Consider the following 16,293-nt stretch of genomic DNA (forward strand, 5'->3'; position numbering starts at 1 on the left):
TTTCCTCCTGTTGATTCCCTGTGAAGCTGAGAGCAGAAACTGGGAGCTTTCTGCCTTGTTATGTGGTTGATGATGCATCCTGTGAGGGACTCCATGGGACTTTTACTGCCATCAGTAACACTGGAAGTGCTGAGTTCATGCAGTGCCCCAGGCCAGTGTTTTACTCTAACAAAGACTTAGCTATTGCTTGGCATCTCCAGCTTCCCAAGGTCTGGAGATCACCAGTGTTCCACTGCCAGGAGCAGACCCCTCCTCTCTGTACCTTTGACAGTCCTTCAATGTGCCAGAAAGCAAATCTTCATCACTGCACCGCCCACCCCATCCAAACCTTGCTGAGCAAGCTCTGCTGCACCACACACTGTGAGAGGAGCTCATCAAAGCAGCCTTTTAATTGCTAGAGTAACAACTTGGATGTACAAAAATGCCAGCGAAATTTGCATGACTAATTAAACAATTAAACACAGCCTGACAACCAAGGAACACAATCACGCATCCGAAAATCAAAACCACCTCTTAAGCATTGGAACAAAGAAGGGATTCACTGTCCTGCATGTCCTGTCAGCAAGAGTTGCTGATGGGTTGTGCCTTTTTGATTACAGACCAAGCAGAAGCAACATCACCCCTGTTTTCTGATGAAGCCTTTGATCTCTGTCTGAAGAGCTGCTGAATCCTGGGCTCAAGCAAACGGCTGCAGTGGAAAAGCAGCACTGAATCTGGCCATGCTGCTGATGCTGATGTAGCAGGGACTGAGTGCTGCAGGCAGCTCTGGGAAGACTCTGGGTAGGGTCTGCTAGCCCAGCCTTCTAGCATTGGAGAGGCTTCAAACCACAATGCTGGTCAGCCTCAGAGTGCTGGAAATTTGGTCAAGGAAAGGTCTCAGCTTACTTCTCTGGTCAGGGAAAGTTACACTTGGGTCTCAGCTCCCACGTGCCTCTCAAATTTAACCCCAGCCTTCAGTAAAACCAATCCCACTTCCTCCAGCCACACATATCAGACCTAAAGGGTTAAACAAAGTTGCTTTCCAGCAAGAAGAATGTGAACTATCCCTTGCTTTTTCCAGAAAACTTATAAAACCCACTTACAATATGAATATGGAGATCATGAGAATTGCATGAAAATGCAATTTGAATTTGAAAAGATTAATTCTCTACTACAATTCAAGCCTTGATTTTGTAACCTTAGAGAGCAGATTCCCTGAGACTCTACTGGGCCATGGCAGGACGCCTGAGTTGACAACACTGTAACCTGACAGAAGCCAGAATCTGACATACTTTAATTCTTCAAGAAAAAACAGCATCAACATGGGTTTCAGGAAGGAGGGAGATGAGATGGGAAATCCAGCCTTAATGGAAAGGTCTGGGATGTTGCCAATATTTTACATTCTTCGTGACACAGTTTGCTGCTGGCTTCATTGCCTGATGTGATTAGTCCAAGAAAAAATTGGCCACTGCCTTCCCAGCCCAGATCTGTCCAGATGGTTCTTGCCTCACTCTCTGCCCACAGCCAGAATCCCTGCAGTCACCAGAAGCTCTGCAAGCCCCCAGGGGCCCATCCAGGAAGTGCATTATTCCTTTCCCCTGCATTTGGTGATATTATCTGGAAAAGCACTGGCATGATTTCAGTCCAGATCTTATTGACACAGAGACCAAGGGGGAAAAAAGGAAAAAACATTCCTAGAGGAAATGAAAAGGTCTAACATGTAGTTTAGTTCCAGAACAGACCTGCTAAATGCTTGCACATCACAGCACAGCCTATCTGGCTACTTAAAGAGCAAAGAAATTCCTCCCCATCCCCAGCTCTTCACAAACCTGGCCCCAGGTTCATAGGAATTTTTTTCTGAGTCAACACAGTCCAATAAGTGTAAACCTCTACACAACCAACCTTGCCTATGTTTCCACCTTGCTTATGTAAAGTGATTAGCCATAAACCCATAAAAATATGGGGTGTGAACCAAAATAGCTGGATGAGACCATCCCAGGGCTCTGCTGGAGCTGCTGTACTGTGCACACCAAATGTAGAGCAGCTCCTTACCACTGAAAGCTGAGAATCAAGCCACAGAACCACACTGATTTCTCCCAAACCATCTTCCCTGAGCTGGCTGAGGAATGCCAAGTGCCAGCACTGAGCCCTCTGTGCTGCTCTGGGGGCTGGAGTTTGCATGGCCAGGGTGATCCAAAGCAAGAATAGATCCTCCAAATGGCAGTGCTGCTATAAACAGGGATGCTGTCTTGGCTTGCCTCTTTGCTAGCTGTGCAAATAATTTCTGGGCAGCAGAAGCGTAAGTAAATAGAAGAGAAGCACATGAGAGGATATATTTCTCTAATTTACTCAAGTCACTGAGAAGCACCAGGGCAATTTTTAAAAACTGCTCATCACTTGGGAGGTTAAACTCTGTCAGTTTCTGAAAAATTTATTATTTCCAGCTGTAATTACAAATCTGAGTAAGAGACTATCTAGAAAAGCAGATCCATTTAGCCGCCATAGCAGAAGTGTACTGGGGATTCAGAGCACATACTGGGCTCCCAGAGGAACAGTGTTACTGTATTATTCATAGTTCAGACCTTCCCCAGATATTCAAGTCCACAAGTCAAAAAATGCAAAAAAGCATCCAGAATCTGGCCCAGAGAAACAAGTTTCCTTCTTATGCATAGCACTGGCACAACAAGAATTCTTGTTTGCTGAATACTTGTGGAAAACACTGCTCATTTTTCATGTCTCTGAGCAATTTCATAAAGTTGGCCTCAGAAGCTCATGTTGCAAAAGCAGGACCCTTTCAGGCAAAATTCCCTGACGCAGGCTCAGGCAATACCCTGCCTTCAGCCTTTATTACATCGTTTTGTTGATTTGCAAAGCTGGTAAACACAGACCCATCTTCAGGCTCCTCTGTAGCTTAACCATTTGTCACATGTCAGAGCTGGGATGGGCTGAGGGTACAGGGACGAGTAGAGAAGAGTTACAGCCACAAAGGTGACGACTGTTATGTTAATAATTAGCATCTGTTGCCATCAGAGCTTGTAAGCAAGATCCAATCAGGGAGGAAAATGCTGTGCCAGCATCTCCACTGGGTTTGTGGCTGGTCACTGGGACTCTCCAGCTTCCCACCACCTGGAGGAACTAGTGAAGGTTCTTGGAGCCATTGAAAATTGTGAGTTCAGAGCAGGGCCTGCATGTCTAGCAACAGAAGCTCCATTATTTTTCTTGCCAAACAAATCCCAGAGAATTTGCCTAGACCTATTCCACAAACCTGTTTTAGAAAAGAGAGAAAAAGACTATACCACGAAGAAAACTCATGTTTTTTGTACTGGAAAAGCACTTTATTTCCAAAACACAGAGCTAAACACAGCCTGCACTGGCTCCTGAAGAAAACCTTCCTCAGTTGATTCACCAACTGATATGCACATTTGCTTGTGTGAGAAAAAGCATTTTTCAGGCTGTCACACACTTGTGAGGGATTTCCAGCATTGGAAGTTACTCACCCTGCCTGACAGATGGACTTCAGGACACAGTTATGCTCCTGTCACTTCAGGGAATGATGTTTTTCCCAGAACCTTGAAAAACTCTGTTCTGCCACCACATCACACAGTTCAGAAGCTGAGCTGGGCAGAGGCTTTTCCAGGGGCCCAGCACTCCTGTCATGGCCCTCTCTGGTGTTTCAACAAACACATAATTAATATCTCACCAAATCTTGGAAAACATGCTCTGGAGTCATCTTCACTAACTGCAATCCTCTTCCATCTTGGTGGTCTCCTGAGGACCAGGATTGCAGATCCAGCTGTGCAGGTGCTGTTCCCCTGCAGCCAGCCCTGTCCCCAGCACCTCTTCCCTCTGCCAAGGGAACAGCACCAGGCAGGAGGTTTGCAGAGAAACCAGGAGTTCCAAAGCGTAATCCCGAACAGATGGCAGCTGTAGCCATGCAGCCTCAGAAGGGCACTTTTAAAAGTAAATAGCAACAAATGTTTTGGTGTGTAATGCGTTGAAATCTTGATCTCACACAGAGCTTATTTTCTTTTTTTTTCCTCTCCCAGCAGTGGCAAATGGCTGAGGACAAATGCTGCTGAAAAGAATGGAAAAAGAAAAAACCTCAATCAATTAAATGTTTTAGAAACAATTGTGTTTCAAAATCAACAAGAAGAATTCATGAAAATCAATCCTAATTCAAGAGGGCTGTACTGATTTGTTCATCTTTCCCTTTCCCTGCCTAAGCAACCAAAGCAATAAAAATGATAGCTCCATCTCAGGCAAGGAAGCAATTGAAACTTCAAAAACGTTCAACATCAGCTGATGAAGCTTGATGCAGTCTCCATGGCCTGAAAGCTAAATATTCTGCAAGAGAAGCAATGTACCAGGCAGATGAGTGGGAGTTTCAGATAACTCCTACCCCTTCAGCTTGTTTCTCTCAAAAAAGCCAAGCAAACCAAGGTAAGATTGTCCTGTCACAGGGGAAAAGCAAATCTGTTTGTATCAACAAAGGCACTGCACAGACTGGAGCTGCCTCAGTTCCTCTTTGCCAGTAGGAAACAACTGCTCTGCTCTCACATGGTCCCACCCAGGGCCACCACCACAGGGACATCAACAGGGAAAATCTCCTGGCAAGCAAAACGAGGACTTGCAAAGCAGATCCTAATGCACCTTCCTGAAATGCCACAGCCACAGGAACACGGGCAGCATTCCACAAACCTGCAGCTCTTCACCTCATCATACCAAGTGGTCCCAGAAGAAACACCTCTTGGGAAACCCAAAGAGGAGGGCTTGGGCACCTCCTGCTCCCTAGATCTGGCCCCAAAGCAGTGTCACATGAGAAAAAACATTTTTCAGGCTGTCACACTGGCATGGAGGTTGGCTGGGGGACAGTTTTTCCAGAATCTCCCACTCAAACATAGTGTGGGGGACCACATCCCCCTGCCAAGATCTGCTCTGCTCTAAGCTGAAGTCACATAAGTGTAATTCTTGCAGCACCCAGCCTTGTGCAAATAAACCGTGTCCAACCACCTTCAGAGAGCTTCCTGGCAGTGCAGAGAGCAAGCAAAGCCAGAGCAGGGCACTCGTATCCACGGGCTCACGTCATCTCACCTTGGCACCACCAACAGCAGCCACTGAGTTTTGTCTTGAGACAAGTAAATGCAGACTCAAGTGTGGGTTGAAAGGTATTTGGAAGATAAAACTTCCTAGTTAGCAAGGACATGCTCCCAAAGGAGGGTTTCTCTTTAACAGGCACCGACAGCACCCTGTGTCATTGCATGGCAAGATTTGAAATAGTTACTCACAGTGGAGACTGTTTATCTGTGACTCACAGACATCTTCTCAGCTACCCCCATGCTCTCTAAAAGGGAGCAGGAATTTGAGCAAGAGAAAAACCTTGGGAATAGCAGTGTGGAATGAAATGAGGAAAGGCAGTTAAGAGAGAAGGAGAAAAAATCTGGAGACAAAACATCACAGGAAGAAAAGAGGAAATGTTAAGTATGGTCTCGAGAAGGCTCTCAGACACCTGAGATTTTTACAGGTTTTGATTTTCTTCAGATAAGGCTTTTTCACTTCTTTCTATAAAGTAATGAATTTTGTTAGAGTTCCATCTGCCCCACACATTCACAAAAATGATTCAGACACACTTCATCATTCTTCCTATGTGTCTAGTGGAACAAGATGGAGATTTTAGGAGGGAGACAGTAGGGACCTACACATCCTGCTACTGTCATTACTCAAGAAACTTAGATACCACTTGATAACTCTGTATATACTTAAGGATTCAGTGCCCTATTCTTCTGTTCCCTGCAATGTTCCCTGTTACTGCAACTTGAGCAAATGCTTGAGGACTTGGGATGTATTTATCCATAGCACTGAAACAGAAATTGTGAAAATTATTTTCAGAGAACAGCCGCTTTCCAGATGGCATCCAGGATTTGGGGTCCTTTCCTCTTTGTGACCCTCCTGGTAGTAATGCACAGTCTAATTTCCTTTTTGTCTTACATTCCACAGGAAAACACACTGCAGTTTCACTGTGCCTAAGCAGAGGCCAGGACCTGAGAGTAAGGCATGGAGCTGAAGTTCTTACATGGAAAGAGAAAAACAGGCAGAGATTTGTGCTTTACCAGCCCCTGCCTCGGACCAGCCCAGCAACACAAGCATGTGTTTGTGCTTCTGTTCAGTGCTGCCATCACCCAGCAACCAGGGAAGCCACTTGCTCATCAGAGAAGGCTCAGGACAGTGACCAAGTACCCCAGGGCAGGGTGTGCTCCTGGGCTGCTCCTGGGACGGTGTGATCAAGGGGTGCATCACTGCAGCATGATTTGGTCATTCCCAAAATCCTCTGGCTTGTCTGAGCACACAGGAATGGAGGGTGAGCCCAGCAACCCACTCACCTAGCAGCCCAGCCACACTGCAAAAAGATTTTTCTTTCCTGAAATATATCCATTATATCTCTTCATTCAGCTGAGATTCACTGAGACTGATTTCCTGTAGACTTGGTTAAGAGATTAAAACTGTATTTATTCCCAAGCCAGCCAGCCAGCCAGTATGACCCATTTGCTACAATGGATAGAGGAAATAAATTACCTCACTACTTTTTTTATGTCAAAACTGTCCAGGATGTATCCTCAGTTCCTTGCTGGACTTTGGTTTGATTATTTTGTAATCACATGCTAAAGTAGACAGGGTTGATGTGTGGGGGAGGCACATTTTATTTGCTTGATAACACTTGTGGTGCTGAGCTCCTGACCCATCCTCCTCCTGCCAGGAGTACAGGTGGCATTCCAAAATGTGCCTCTGGTGTTCAGCTCCTGCAGGTCAGGGCTGTCCTGGGACAGAAGAGATCTACGGCTGTCACATGAACCTCCAAACCCCCTACAACCACTGATTATCATTAGGAAAAAAGATAACTGCTAAGGCTCTTACTTTTTTTCTTAGCAAAACCACATTTTAATTCTACCTTGGCACAGCCTGTTGAAGGCAGTGGACTTACATACAGCCAGAATTTTCTCTCTTCCAAACCATTTCCATCTCTGTACATAGGGTAAATCCTACAACATTCATCTTCAGTACTTCAAAAACCCTTCTCATTGACCTATTTTGTTCTTCATATCAAGCAAATTAAAGGAGAGAGGCTAGAAAGAAATACTATCCTTATGTGTATGCTAATGGGTCATCTACCTTTTCTAAAGGTTTAAAAAAAAATCAAGACGATATTAATAACTTATCTTTACATATCTGTTCATCCCAAAAAAGAACACCAAACTATAAGACTACTTATGTCTCATGTCACTTCCTACTGAAAGGTGGAAGAGGAGAGGTGTTTAATAATTTAGAAAATTATTAAAACAGAAGCAAAGGAGGTGAAGAAAATAATACAACATTCCATGAATTCGAGAAAGCAAGAGGCAGACAGTTTAATACTCACATGAACTATTGATTCAGGTTGCCAGAGATCCCCCCAGAACCCAAACCTCCTGGACACAATTCTATTAGGAGATCAGGGAACTCATGCAGTACATTTGAAAAACCCTTCTTCAGCCACACAATAAGCATTTTCAGCCAGTTCTTGGATCTTCTGGTCCAGGCAACAATGAAATATATCTCAGACAAACTGGACTAGTACAGAAATTGAATTCCTCATGCCGTAACAATGCATTTTCTAACATTTTAGTCATTAATGTAGAACTTTCTTGAGCTGGCCAGATGCTCAGTTTCTGACATCACTGAAATCAAGGAGAGTTTCACTGCTGCTGGTGAAGCCATGAGAAGCAGCCAACAGCAGCTCCCAGGGAAACACCCCACTCTTGGTGACTCTTGGTGAGTTTCATGGTATTTGCTGGCCACGGCCAAACTCAGTAGGTAAGGATGGCACACCATGGCAGAATGATGAGCTGCCCTGCCTCCTTGATTCTCTCCAAGGCCAGTGGAGGCTGCACGAGGAGGGAGAGGAGCACTGCAGACTCCTGACAGTCTGTCACCTGGGGACAACTTTAGCCAGAGGCAGTAATTTTCTGTATTTAATAACCTTTGATGGATCTTTTCTACAGGACAGTTTCCTTCTGCTTTTTGAACCTGGATCAGGTTTAGCATTCAGCCAATATTTTGATATTAAGTGAGTGCACTGATCCTCCAAATACAGAGTTTGCTTCAGGTACTGTTTCATCCTTGCCCGAGATGTCATTTTCCCCAACATGACCTTCTCAGAATACCACTGCCTGTTTTGCATGTGCAGAATTTGTTCTCCCACATCCCCTCCCAGTGAAAGCGAGTCCGTGTCTTAGGGCATTGTGAGGGATGCTCACGAAGGTTAGCTTCAGCCAAGGACAGCCAGTCTGCAGGCTCTCTTCAAAATCAGAGGTGAGAGATGATCCCTGTTATTCACCCTCCAGAGGAGTGTCTCTTCCTCCACTGATTACAGCCTCTGTCAGCTAGAGCCAGCCTTTGTGAATCATATCAGTACTTAGAATCAGGAAGCACTGCATAACATTGAAACAGCACTTGGTAGAGCCAATGCTTCTTTTAATATTTTAAGTGATATTTCTGATAGAAAAACAGTGATAATTCTGTAAAAAAAATAAATTGAGAGGTTTTTGCAGAGAAAAAGTGCAGGAGTTGTATGTAACTAATGGTATAATTGTGCTTGGAGTTAGCTTCTGAGAGCTATGAATCTTATAAGTATACATTGATATTTTCAGAGACCGAATTAGCATTCCTCAATAAGATCACTCATCAGGACTACTTGTGTGAATGAGAGCTGCAAGGTTTCTGGATAGCATTTATATAAAAACAGGAATGTTCCTGAAGTGCTGTAAATGGGGCTGCTTTAATTGTCTATCCAAGTCTTGCATCTGATGGCAGTAGCTGAATGAAATGACACTTGTGTGCAATCAGTTGCATGTCTGAGCTTGAATGCTTAATACAGAAGGTTAAGCTCAGTTTCACCAAGACCAAGCAATGACTGATTTCCCAACATGGAATAATCAAGACTTTGCCTCTAGCCAGCACTCCTGGATTGTGGCTGGAATAATTTAATTCCTGCTAAATCATCACCCTTGATGTTGTGGAAATAGGAATAGTAAAGGGCTGACAGGTCCCTGTCGTCATTAAGTTCCAAGCCAAGGTCAGCTACCCTGTCTCATTTTTGGCACCATTTCACCCTTGCCTGAAGGACAACATTGCATAGCTTCAGTTTTGTGGCTTTTCAAGGTTACTGGTGCACCTCCTGAATCACCCATGCTATTACATATTTCTTACTGTGGAAAGTGGATAGATGTTGGCTTCTTCCCCACTTTCAGTCCTGTTCCATCACCATTGAAGGATGAATATCTGCACTAGCATACAGACAGAAATTGGACTGGATGAGGGGGCAGAAAATAGCCCATCATTATGTAAATCCATCCCCAAATGAAAATGTCCATGAGGGAATCAGTACTGATTTCCTCTCAATGATCAGTGGCAAAAGAGTTAATCATTTTGCTTCTAAGAATTTTTGTAGGCCTACAAGCCTTTTAACCACCATGTATCCCCGAACCAATAGAAAAAGGAAAACACTGACACTGCAAAGACTCCTTAGAGCTGGGAGTTGAAAGCCATTGCAGAAAAGAGAGAGAAGCTCATACCACATTAAGAGTTATTGACACAAATGAATAAAATAAATGTCTTTTCACAGTAAGTAGTAGAAACCTTTAATTTTATATTTTAAAAAACTTTATTTTGCAGAAACTGATGTGGATTCTCAAGAAATGGTTGGTTTGAACCATGGTACTGAGCAGTTCTTTCATTCAGATGCTGTCTTCTGAGACTGGTAGACAGACCAGCCCCAGGACCTCCTCCAGCCCTGGTACATGCAGTTCTCCTCAGCTTCCCCTGCAGATCTTCTCTCTGGCAATTGCTGCTTTCCCCAGAATACATCTCATTCTCCTCTCTGTGGCATGACAGACCTGAACAGAAAACTTTCTAAGGTTAGTTCCAAGTACTTTGAAGACAAGCTGTTGTATCTCTCTGCTATGCAAATGTGTTAACCCATAAGCCCTAGCCCAAAAACTTCACCCAATTCCAAGACAGGAGCTGTCAGTGACTCCCAGGTACTGTAGTTATCATTGTCCACCCAGACAAGCATGAAAAACTAACAACAAAAATGGGTTTTTCAGCATTTTTCTAGACTTCATCAGGCTGTCCAACTTACTTCCTGACACCAATTATATGGTAGGTCATATTCTTATCGACAGGTTCACTTTTTTTTTTATTCTTGGTGTCTCATTCTTGTCTTATAGCCAATTTTCCACACAATAAATTCACCTTAGACCATCTCTTCCCTTAATACTCGTCTAACTCCAAATCGCTAGTCAAATTCTAAGGCACTTCCTCATTTGATTTGCTGGAGTAGAACATCTTTGTGGGGTATGGAGTGAGTAAGAGTGAAGTAAGGATATTTGCAATTTAACCTAGTATCTGTGCATTTCATTAATCCTTCCTCCATCAACCACTTAACCTTTATGGGTGTTCTTATTGCCTCTCATTGTATTGATTTCTGTCCATTTCTCCAATTTAGTGAGATCATGCAGTATTTTAAACCTGTCTTCCACTGCATAACTAGGTTTAGCTGGGGGGTAATTGACATCAATTTAAAGAATGAAAAATTAGGCTGAATATCCGGGGAAAACTTCCTAATGGTGAGATCTGCTAGAATGCATTGCTATCTCTCCATGGGATTGGTGGCCGTTCCATTAGCATGTACATTAAAACCACACTGAAGGAATATAAGATTATAGATTGGACAGAAGAATCCTGAAGTAGGAGGGGAAAGACAAGCTGCAAAGCTCTGCAGCTTTCCTCCTACAGTCACATCATTTTGGGCTTGCCCCACTCACTCCTCATACCACCCACCAGTTCTCTGAGGATGTGCTGATCCCCCAATATCAACGAATTCCGGGGATGGAACCAATGTTGTATTCCCTCCAATACTATTGCAACCTCAGCTGTGGTGGTGGGAGTGTCGTGGTAGCTACGAGATTCTCAAGGCCCATGGAACAGTTTTCTCACCCCTCTTTATTACCTCTTGGCAAGCTGTGGGAACAAACATTTCGTAAGATCTGTTGTGATAAGAAAAGGAGTCATGGTTTTACACTAGAGGAGGGTAGATTTAAATTAGATATAAGGAAGAAACGTTTGATATTGAGGGGAGTGAAACATTGCAGGTTCCCAGAGAGGTGATGAATGCTCCATTCCTGGAAACATAAAAAGCAAGACTGGGAAGAGCCCTGAGCAACGTGGTCCAGTTGAAGTTGTCCCTGCTCACTGTGGAAGGGTTGGACTAGATGGCTTTGAAAGGTCCCTTCCATCCCAAATTCTTCTGTGATTCTAGGAAGAAATCCAGAGCACTCTACAAACCCTTGAGGTGGGTAGCAGGGCCCAGGATGGTGATGTGTGCTGGAGGGCTCATCTCTCCCCTGTCTGGAAGCACCCAGGATAAGACAACACACGAGAGATCACAAAGTTGTCCTCTACCCTGCAACATCACTTCGGCACAGTCTTTTTCAATGGCATTCATCAGCTCTGTTACCATCCTTCACTTTTTAAAGAAATTACTATCTGATTAACTTTTCTAGCACCATGTTTGAAAACTGATTGTAGAAAGAAGCTGGGCTTTGCTGAGGCACAGATCAGATACAGGAGAATAAAGACTCCTGCTTAAAATACACTGCTGACTCTTAGGTTTGGAAGAGAGCAGTCTGAGCAGAAACAAGTGTGTTCTTTATGCACCATGATGAAATAGTTTAATTGCAGGAATAGCCAGAAAGTTCATTCCTCCTCTCCACCTTTAATGGAGAGGTTCTCTCATTTACAAGGGGAATAAAAAGAAGCCTATTTTCATCTGAAGTTGTTACTACCAGCAACCACTTTTTATTAAAAGAGGACTTCTGTCAGCTCCTGAAAAAGGGAGATATCTTTTTCAGTAACAAAACCCAATATATTTATCTCAAAAGCCAAGTAGGCTGGAATGTATTTTGTTTGGTGGAGGAGGCAATCTTTTCTCTTTTAGGTTCTTGAAATTTGTCTGCCATGAATAAGCAGATTTTTTTTTTAAATGAAATTTCCCTCCAAGAAAATTTTGAAAGAAACATCTCCACCGGCTCTGCTCAGTTAGCAGTGGCAAAAAAATGGCTCAGAAATGGCTCAATTTCACAGCTGCTCCCCTGAATTTTTCTGAGAGCTGAGAGAGCAAGAAGAAGACTTGCCAATTTCTGGTTTTCCCTTAAGAAAGAAATTAGCAGATTATTGTGTAGCAATGGGGATGTTCATGGGACAAAGGGCTGACTGCAGACTCCACACTGGTCAAGAAGAAGAGAAATCATTTTCTCCATGGCAGGAGGCTCAGGCTACAAATTTGTCAGATAACGAATAGCCAGAGGCTGATACAAAAGACTAATTCTCTTAGTAAAACCCTTGGAGAGTTTCCCAATATGAGTCCAAGGCTGGCAAGCTGCTGGAGGAGACGGGAAGAAAATGCAGCCATCTCATGAGGACACTGCCTCTGGATTTCTTCATTGTGATTTTCTATACGGCACTTTTCATAATTCCCTCTGGCTAGAACCATTGAAATGAAACTTATTGATTGAAATTCTGATCCTATTGATTTTACACATGAGATTTGTGCGAATATGAAAGAGCAGGAACTGCTCTGTAACCGCACCCATCTCCATTTACTCCCTGCTGAACACATGCTGTAGGCTTGCTTGTCCATTTCAGTCCCCTGAGCTTCCAGAAATAAATTACCCAAAATTCTAATATACTGCACTTATTAGCTCACAAATGTGTAGTAAATATTACTGGTCCTTGAATACACTGAGTTACCTTTTGCTTTCTTTTGTCTGCTTTTCTTTCATACGCCTCTTTACCTCGCTAACCACGTCCTTTTTTTCCTTTTCCTTTCAGAGGTGAGATGGGAAAATGGGAAGAACATGTTCCATGAGGAAGAAGAGATGGGAAACAGCACTGGGAGGAGATGATGGTTGCCTGAAAGGAAAGTGCCTGCAACTTCATGCTTAAAATACTCTAAGTGCTATTAGAAATTATATTTCTACCCCTAAGGAAATGGTCTTGGATATGGGATCTGGTGAACTCAGGATAGCAGGAAAGATGATTACAGAGGAGGAAGTGATCAGAGGTCCCAAGTGAAAAACCAACACAGTGTTAGCACATGGTCACCCACATCCAACTGCATGAACAGCAGCCCCCTGCCTTCCCCAAGCCCCTGTGGGGCAGCCCTGCATTTCCTTCCCACGGCACAGGGATGTTCCTGTCAAGGCTCCTGTAGCTGGGTGCTTTTTGGCAGAGGTGGAGTGGCTTTTAGAGTCAAAATCAGCAGCTTCAGCATCCACATCTACTTCCCAACAACCAAACCTCCCTTTGCAGATTTCTTGTTTACTGAAATGGTAGATGTCCTTTCCATGGATCAGACAGCAATCCTTGATTATCTTCATTTTAGTTAGATGCATTTTACCTTGCTGTGCTCAACACTTCCTTCTTTCCTCTCTAGATCTTTTTATAGCTAGATTGTCACATATCAGTCAATGTTATGGATTAAAGTTGAGTATATTGTGACTTGTCTGGGTCTGTAGGAAAGCATTTTAAACGAATTTCTATTTATTTTATTTTCCCCGTTGACATCGTTTTTTTCTCTTTTCCAACCTTGTGAAATGGCACAACCTGCCAGGAAAATTGTGGGACTTTAATTCACTAGAATTCTTAAATCACTGTGTCATGAAATGGTTATGAAAAGAAGGCAGGTCATCTGGTGAGGTCTGTGACCACACTGCAGCACAAAAACCCAAACCATCTGTTAATTACACTGATGGAAAACATAATCCAAGATGGTGGTGAAACCCGATGCTTTGCATGGAGCATGTAAACGATTCACGTTGCAAGTGTTGATCAAAGTGCTTGAGCTCCCAAAGGGCTCTTTGCAGGTCAGGTCACAGACACGGCATTGTGGGGTGGGGGCTGTGGGGGACCCTCAGGGCACAGGGGAGCGCGGTGCCCACGGACACACACTGCCGTCCCATCCCCGAGCACTCAGCTCTCAACTGCTGCGCCACGCCACACAACCCTGGGATGTCCTGAGATGGAAGCGACCCACAAGGATCATTCAGTCAAACTCCTGGCCCTGAACAGGACAATCCCAAGAGTCACACCATGTGCCTGAGAGTCTTGACAAAACGCTTCTTGAAATCTGACAGGCTTGGTGCTGTGATCACTGCTCCAGTGCTCAAGCACGCTCTGGGTGAAGAACCTTTTCCTAATACCCACCCTAATTCGCCCTCCGGCACAGCAAGAAGAGATCGGTGCTGCTCCTCCACTGCCCCTCCCGAGGAAGCTGCAGCCCACGATGATCTCTGTCCTCAATCTCTTCTCCACACTGAACAAGCCAAGTGCCCTCAGCCGCTCCTCGTATGGCTTCCCCTCCAGACCCTGCACCAAGGCAGACCCCAGCTCTGAATCACTGGGAACGGGGGGCAGCAGCCCGAACCACGGCCTCTCCCGTCCGGGGAAAGGCGCCGGAGCCCGGGGCGAGGGGACGGGCACCGGGACGGCGAGCTCGGTCCGTGCGGGCGGGCGGGCCCCGCCGCGGGCAGCGGGAGCGAGCCCGGACCCGGGTGGGGCCGCCCCGAGCATGCGCGAGCCGCGCGCGTCACGGGCGAGGCCGGCGGGAGCGCGCAGCCCGGCGCGCCCCCGCGCTCCCTCCTCCCTCCCTCCCGCCCGCCGCCGCCGCTCCCGCGCCTCCATTCGGCTCCGCCGCCGCCCGCCGAGGAGGGGACAGCGACAGCCGGGAGCACGGGAGAGGGACGGACTCTCCCCCGCCGCCAACCCGTTTCCTCCTCCTTCTCCTCCACCTCCTCCCCCGCCTCCGCCTCCGCCTCCCGGCCGGGAAGAGCTCGCCGTGCCCGCTGCAGCCCCGCTGGATGCACTGAGCGCTCGGGCGCGGGGAGAGAGGGGCAGGAGGGAGCCGGGAGCCCCGCCGCGGAGGCGCTGCGCTACCCGGAGCCTCACGGCCATTTGCTTTAATTCTTTTATTGCCCCCCGGCCGCCTCCTCCTCCCTGCCCGCAGGAGCCAGCCGAGGCGGCGGGGGCTGCATCCCCCCCTCCCCCCCTTTTTTTTTTTAATTTTTTTTTTTTTTTTTAAATTTTCATCGCCGCCATGGGATGTACCCTGAGTGCTGAGGAAAGAGCCGCCCTGGAGCGGAGCAAGGCCATCGAGAAGAACCTGAAGGAGGACGGGATCAGCGCGGCCAAAGACGTGAAACTCCTCCTGCTCGGTGAGAACCCGCCAGTCGCCCCCCTATCGCCCCCCTCCTCCTCCTCCTCCCCCGTGCTTATCCCACCTCATCTCTCTTCCAACAGGAGCCGGAGAGTCGGGAAAAAGCACCATCGTGAAGCAAATGAAGTAAGTCCCGCGGGGGGAGCGAGTGAGCGGCGGTGCGGGGCGGGAGAGCGGGGCGGGGGCTCGCGGAGGTGAGCGAGGGCCGCGGGCGCCATGTTTACCTGAGGGGACCGCGCAGGCACAGCGCGGCGGGGCCGCCGCCGCTCCCGGCGCTGTCCAGGGCCCGCTGGTGCTGAAGCGTCGCCCCGCGGCCTCGCCCCCGGCCGCGGTGGAGGGAGGCCGGCAGCCCACCTTCCCCCTCCGCGCAGATGTCCCCGTGAAGCGAACTGCTGTCACTTAAGCTTAATGTCGGGGTGTTATCTGCCGGCTCTGCAGATTAAAAGCAAGGCTCCCTATCACTGAAAGCCCCTTTTATTGAGCTTGTACCTTCTCCTTTTAATTAATGAAAGACGAGCTTTGGCCACTCATCTCATTCAAACCTCTCCTGCTCTGGGATCCGGGTGTCCCTATGGTACTCGCGCTGCTCCTCACTGGGGTTTCCCACACCCTCTTCCCGTGTTTAATTAGATGTAACCGCGTAATAAACAGCAGTGAAAAGCCCCACCGCAAGGTCTCTTCCAAGCATCTCCGTGGCTCCTGTAAATGCACCCTGTAGGAAAGCAGGTGCAGGGAAGGCTAATAGGGGTGGAGGTCCACCCGTGGTGCGACTATTCTCCCCCCACCTTTTTTTTTTTTTTAAATTAAAATACAATGAAACACCCCGTCCTCCCACCGGTACAAACATGACGGGCTGGTTGGAGGCGGGCGCCATCACGGAACGAGCCTGGGCGCTGGTTCAGGGTCTGGATTTCAGCTGGGAGCGGTTGCCGCTTTGCGATGCTAGTGGTTGCAGAGGGATCCGTGGCTGGGAGGGGCCCCCCCGGGACCGGGGTTGCTTAGCGAGGGGA

At 46.6% G+C, this 16,293-nt stretch overlaps 1 protein-coding gene and 1 long non-coding RNA gene across 3 annotated transcripts in view; one reads left to right on the forward strand and one right to left on the reverse strand.

Moving 5' to 3' along the window:
• Positions 1–9,625: 9,625 nt before the first annotated feature.
• On the reverse strand, positions 9,626–15,421 carry LOC148222372 (uncharacterized). The gene is made up of 3 exons (XR_015806308.1): positions 15,348–15,421; positions 14,275–14,436; positions 9,626–9,905 (listed from the first exon to the last, which is right to left on the reverse strand). It is a non-coding gene; the product is annotated as an uncharacterized LOC148222372 (long non-coding RNA).
• Positions 15,081–16,293, forward strand: part of GNAO1 (G protein subunit alpha o1) — a 141,215-nt gene continuing 140,002 nt past the window's right edge. Inside the window, exons 1-2 of one of the 2 annotated variants that reach the window (XM_014880835.2) lie at positions 15,081–15,281; positions 15,367–15,409. In XM_014880835.2, the coding sequence (XP_014736321.1) occupies positions 15,164–15,281; positions 15,367–15,409 (161 nt within the window). In that variant the 5' untranslated portion in view covers positions 15,081–15,163. The remainder of the gene's footprint in view (positions 15,282–15,366; positions 15,410–16,293) is intronic. The other variant, XM_014880836.2, reaches the window with a different exon arrangement.

This window comes from Sturnus vulgaris, chromosome 12, assembly GCF_052056855.1.
Source record: "Sturnus vulgaris isolate bStuVul1 chromosome 12, bStuVul1.hap1, whole genome shotgun sequence".
Classification (NCBI taxonomy): domain Eukaryota; kingdom Metazoa; phylum Chordata; class Aves; order Passeriformes; family Sturnidae; genus Sturnus; species Sturnus vulgaris.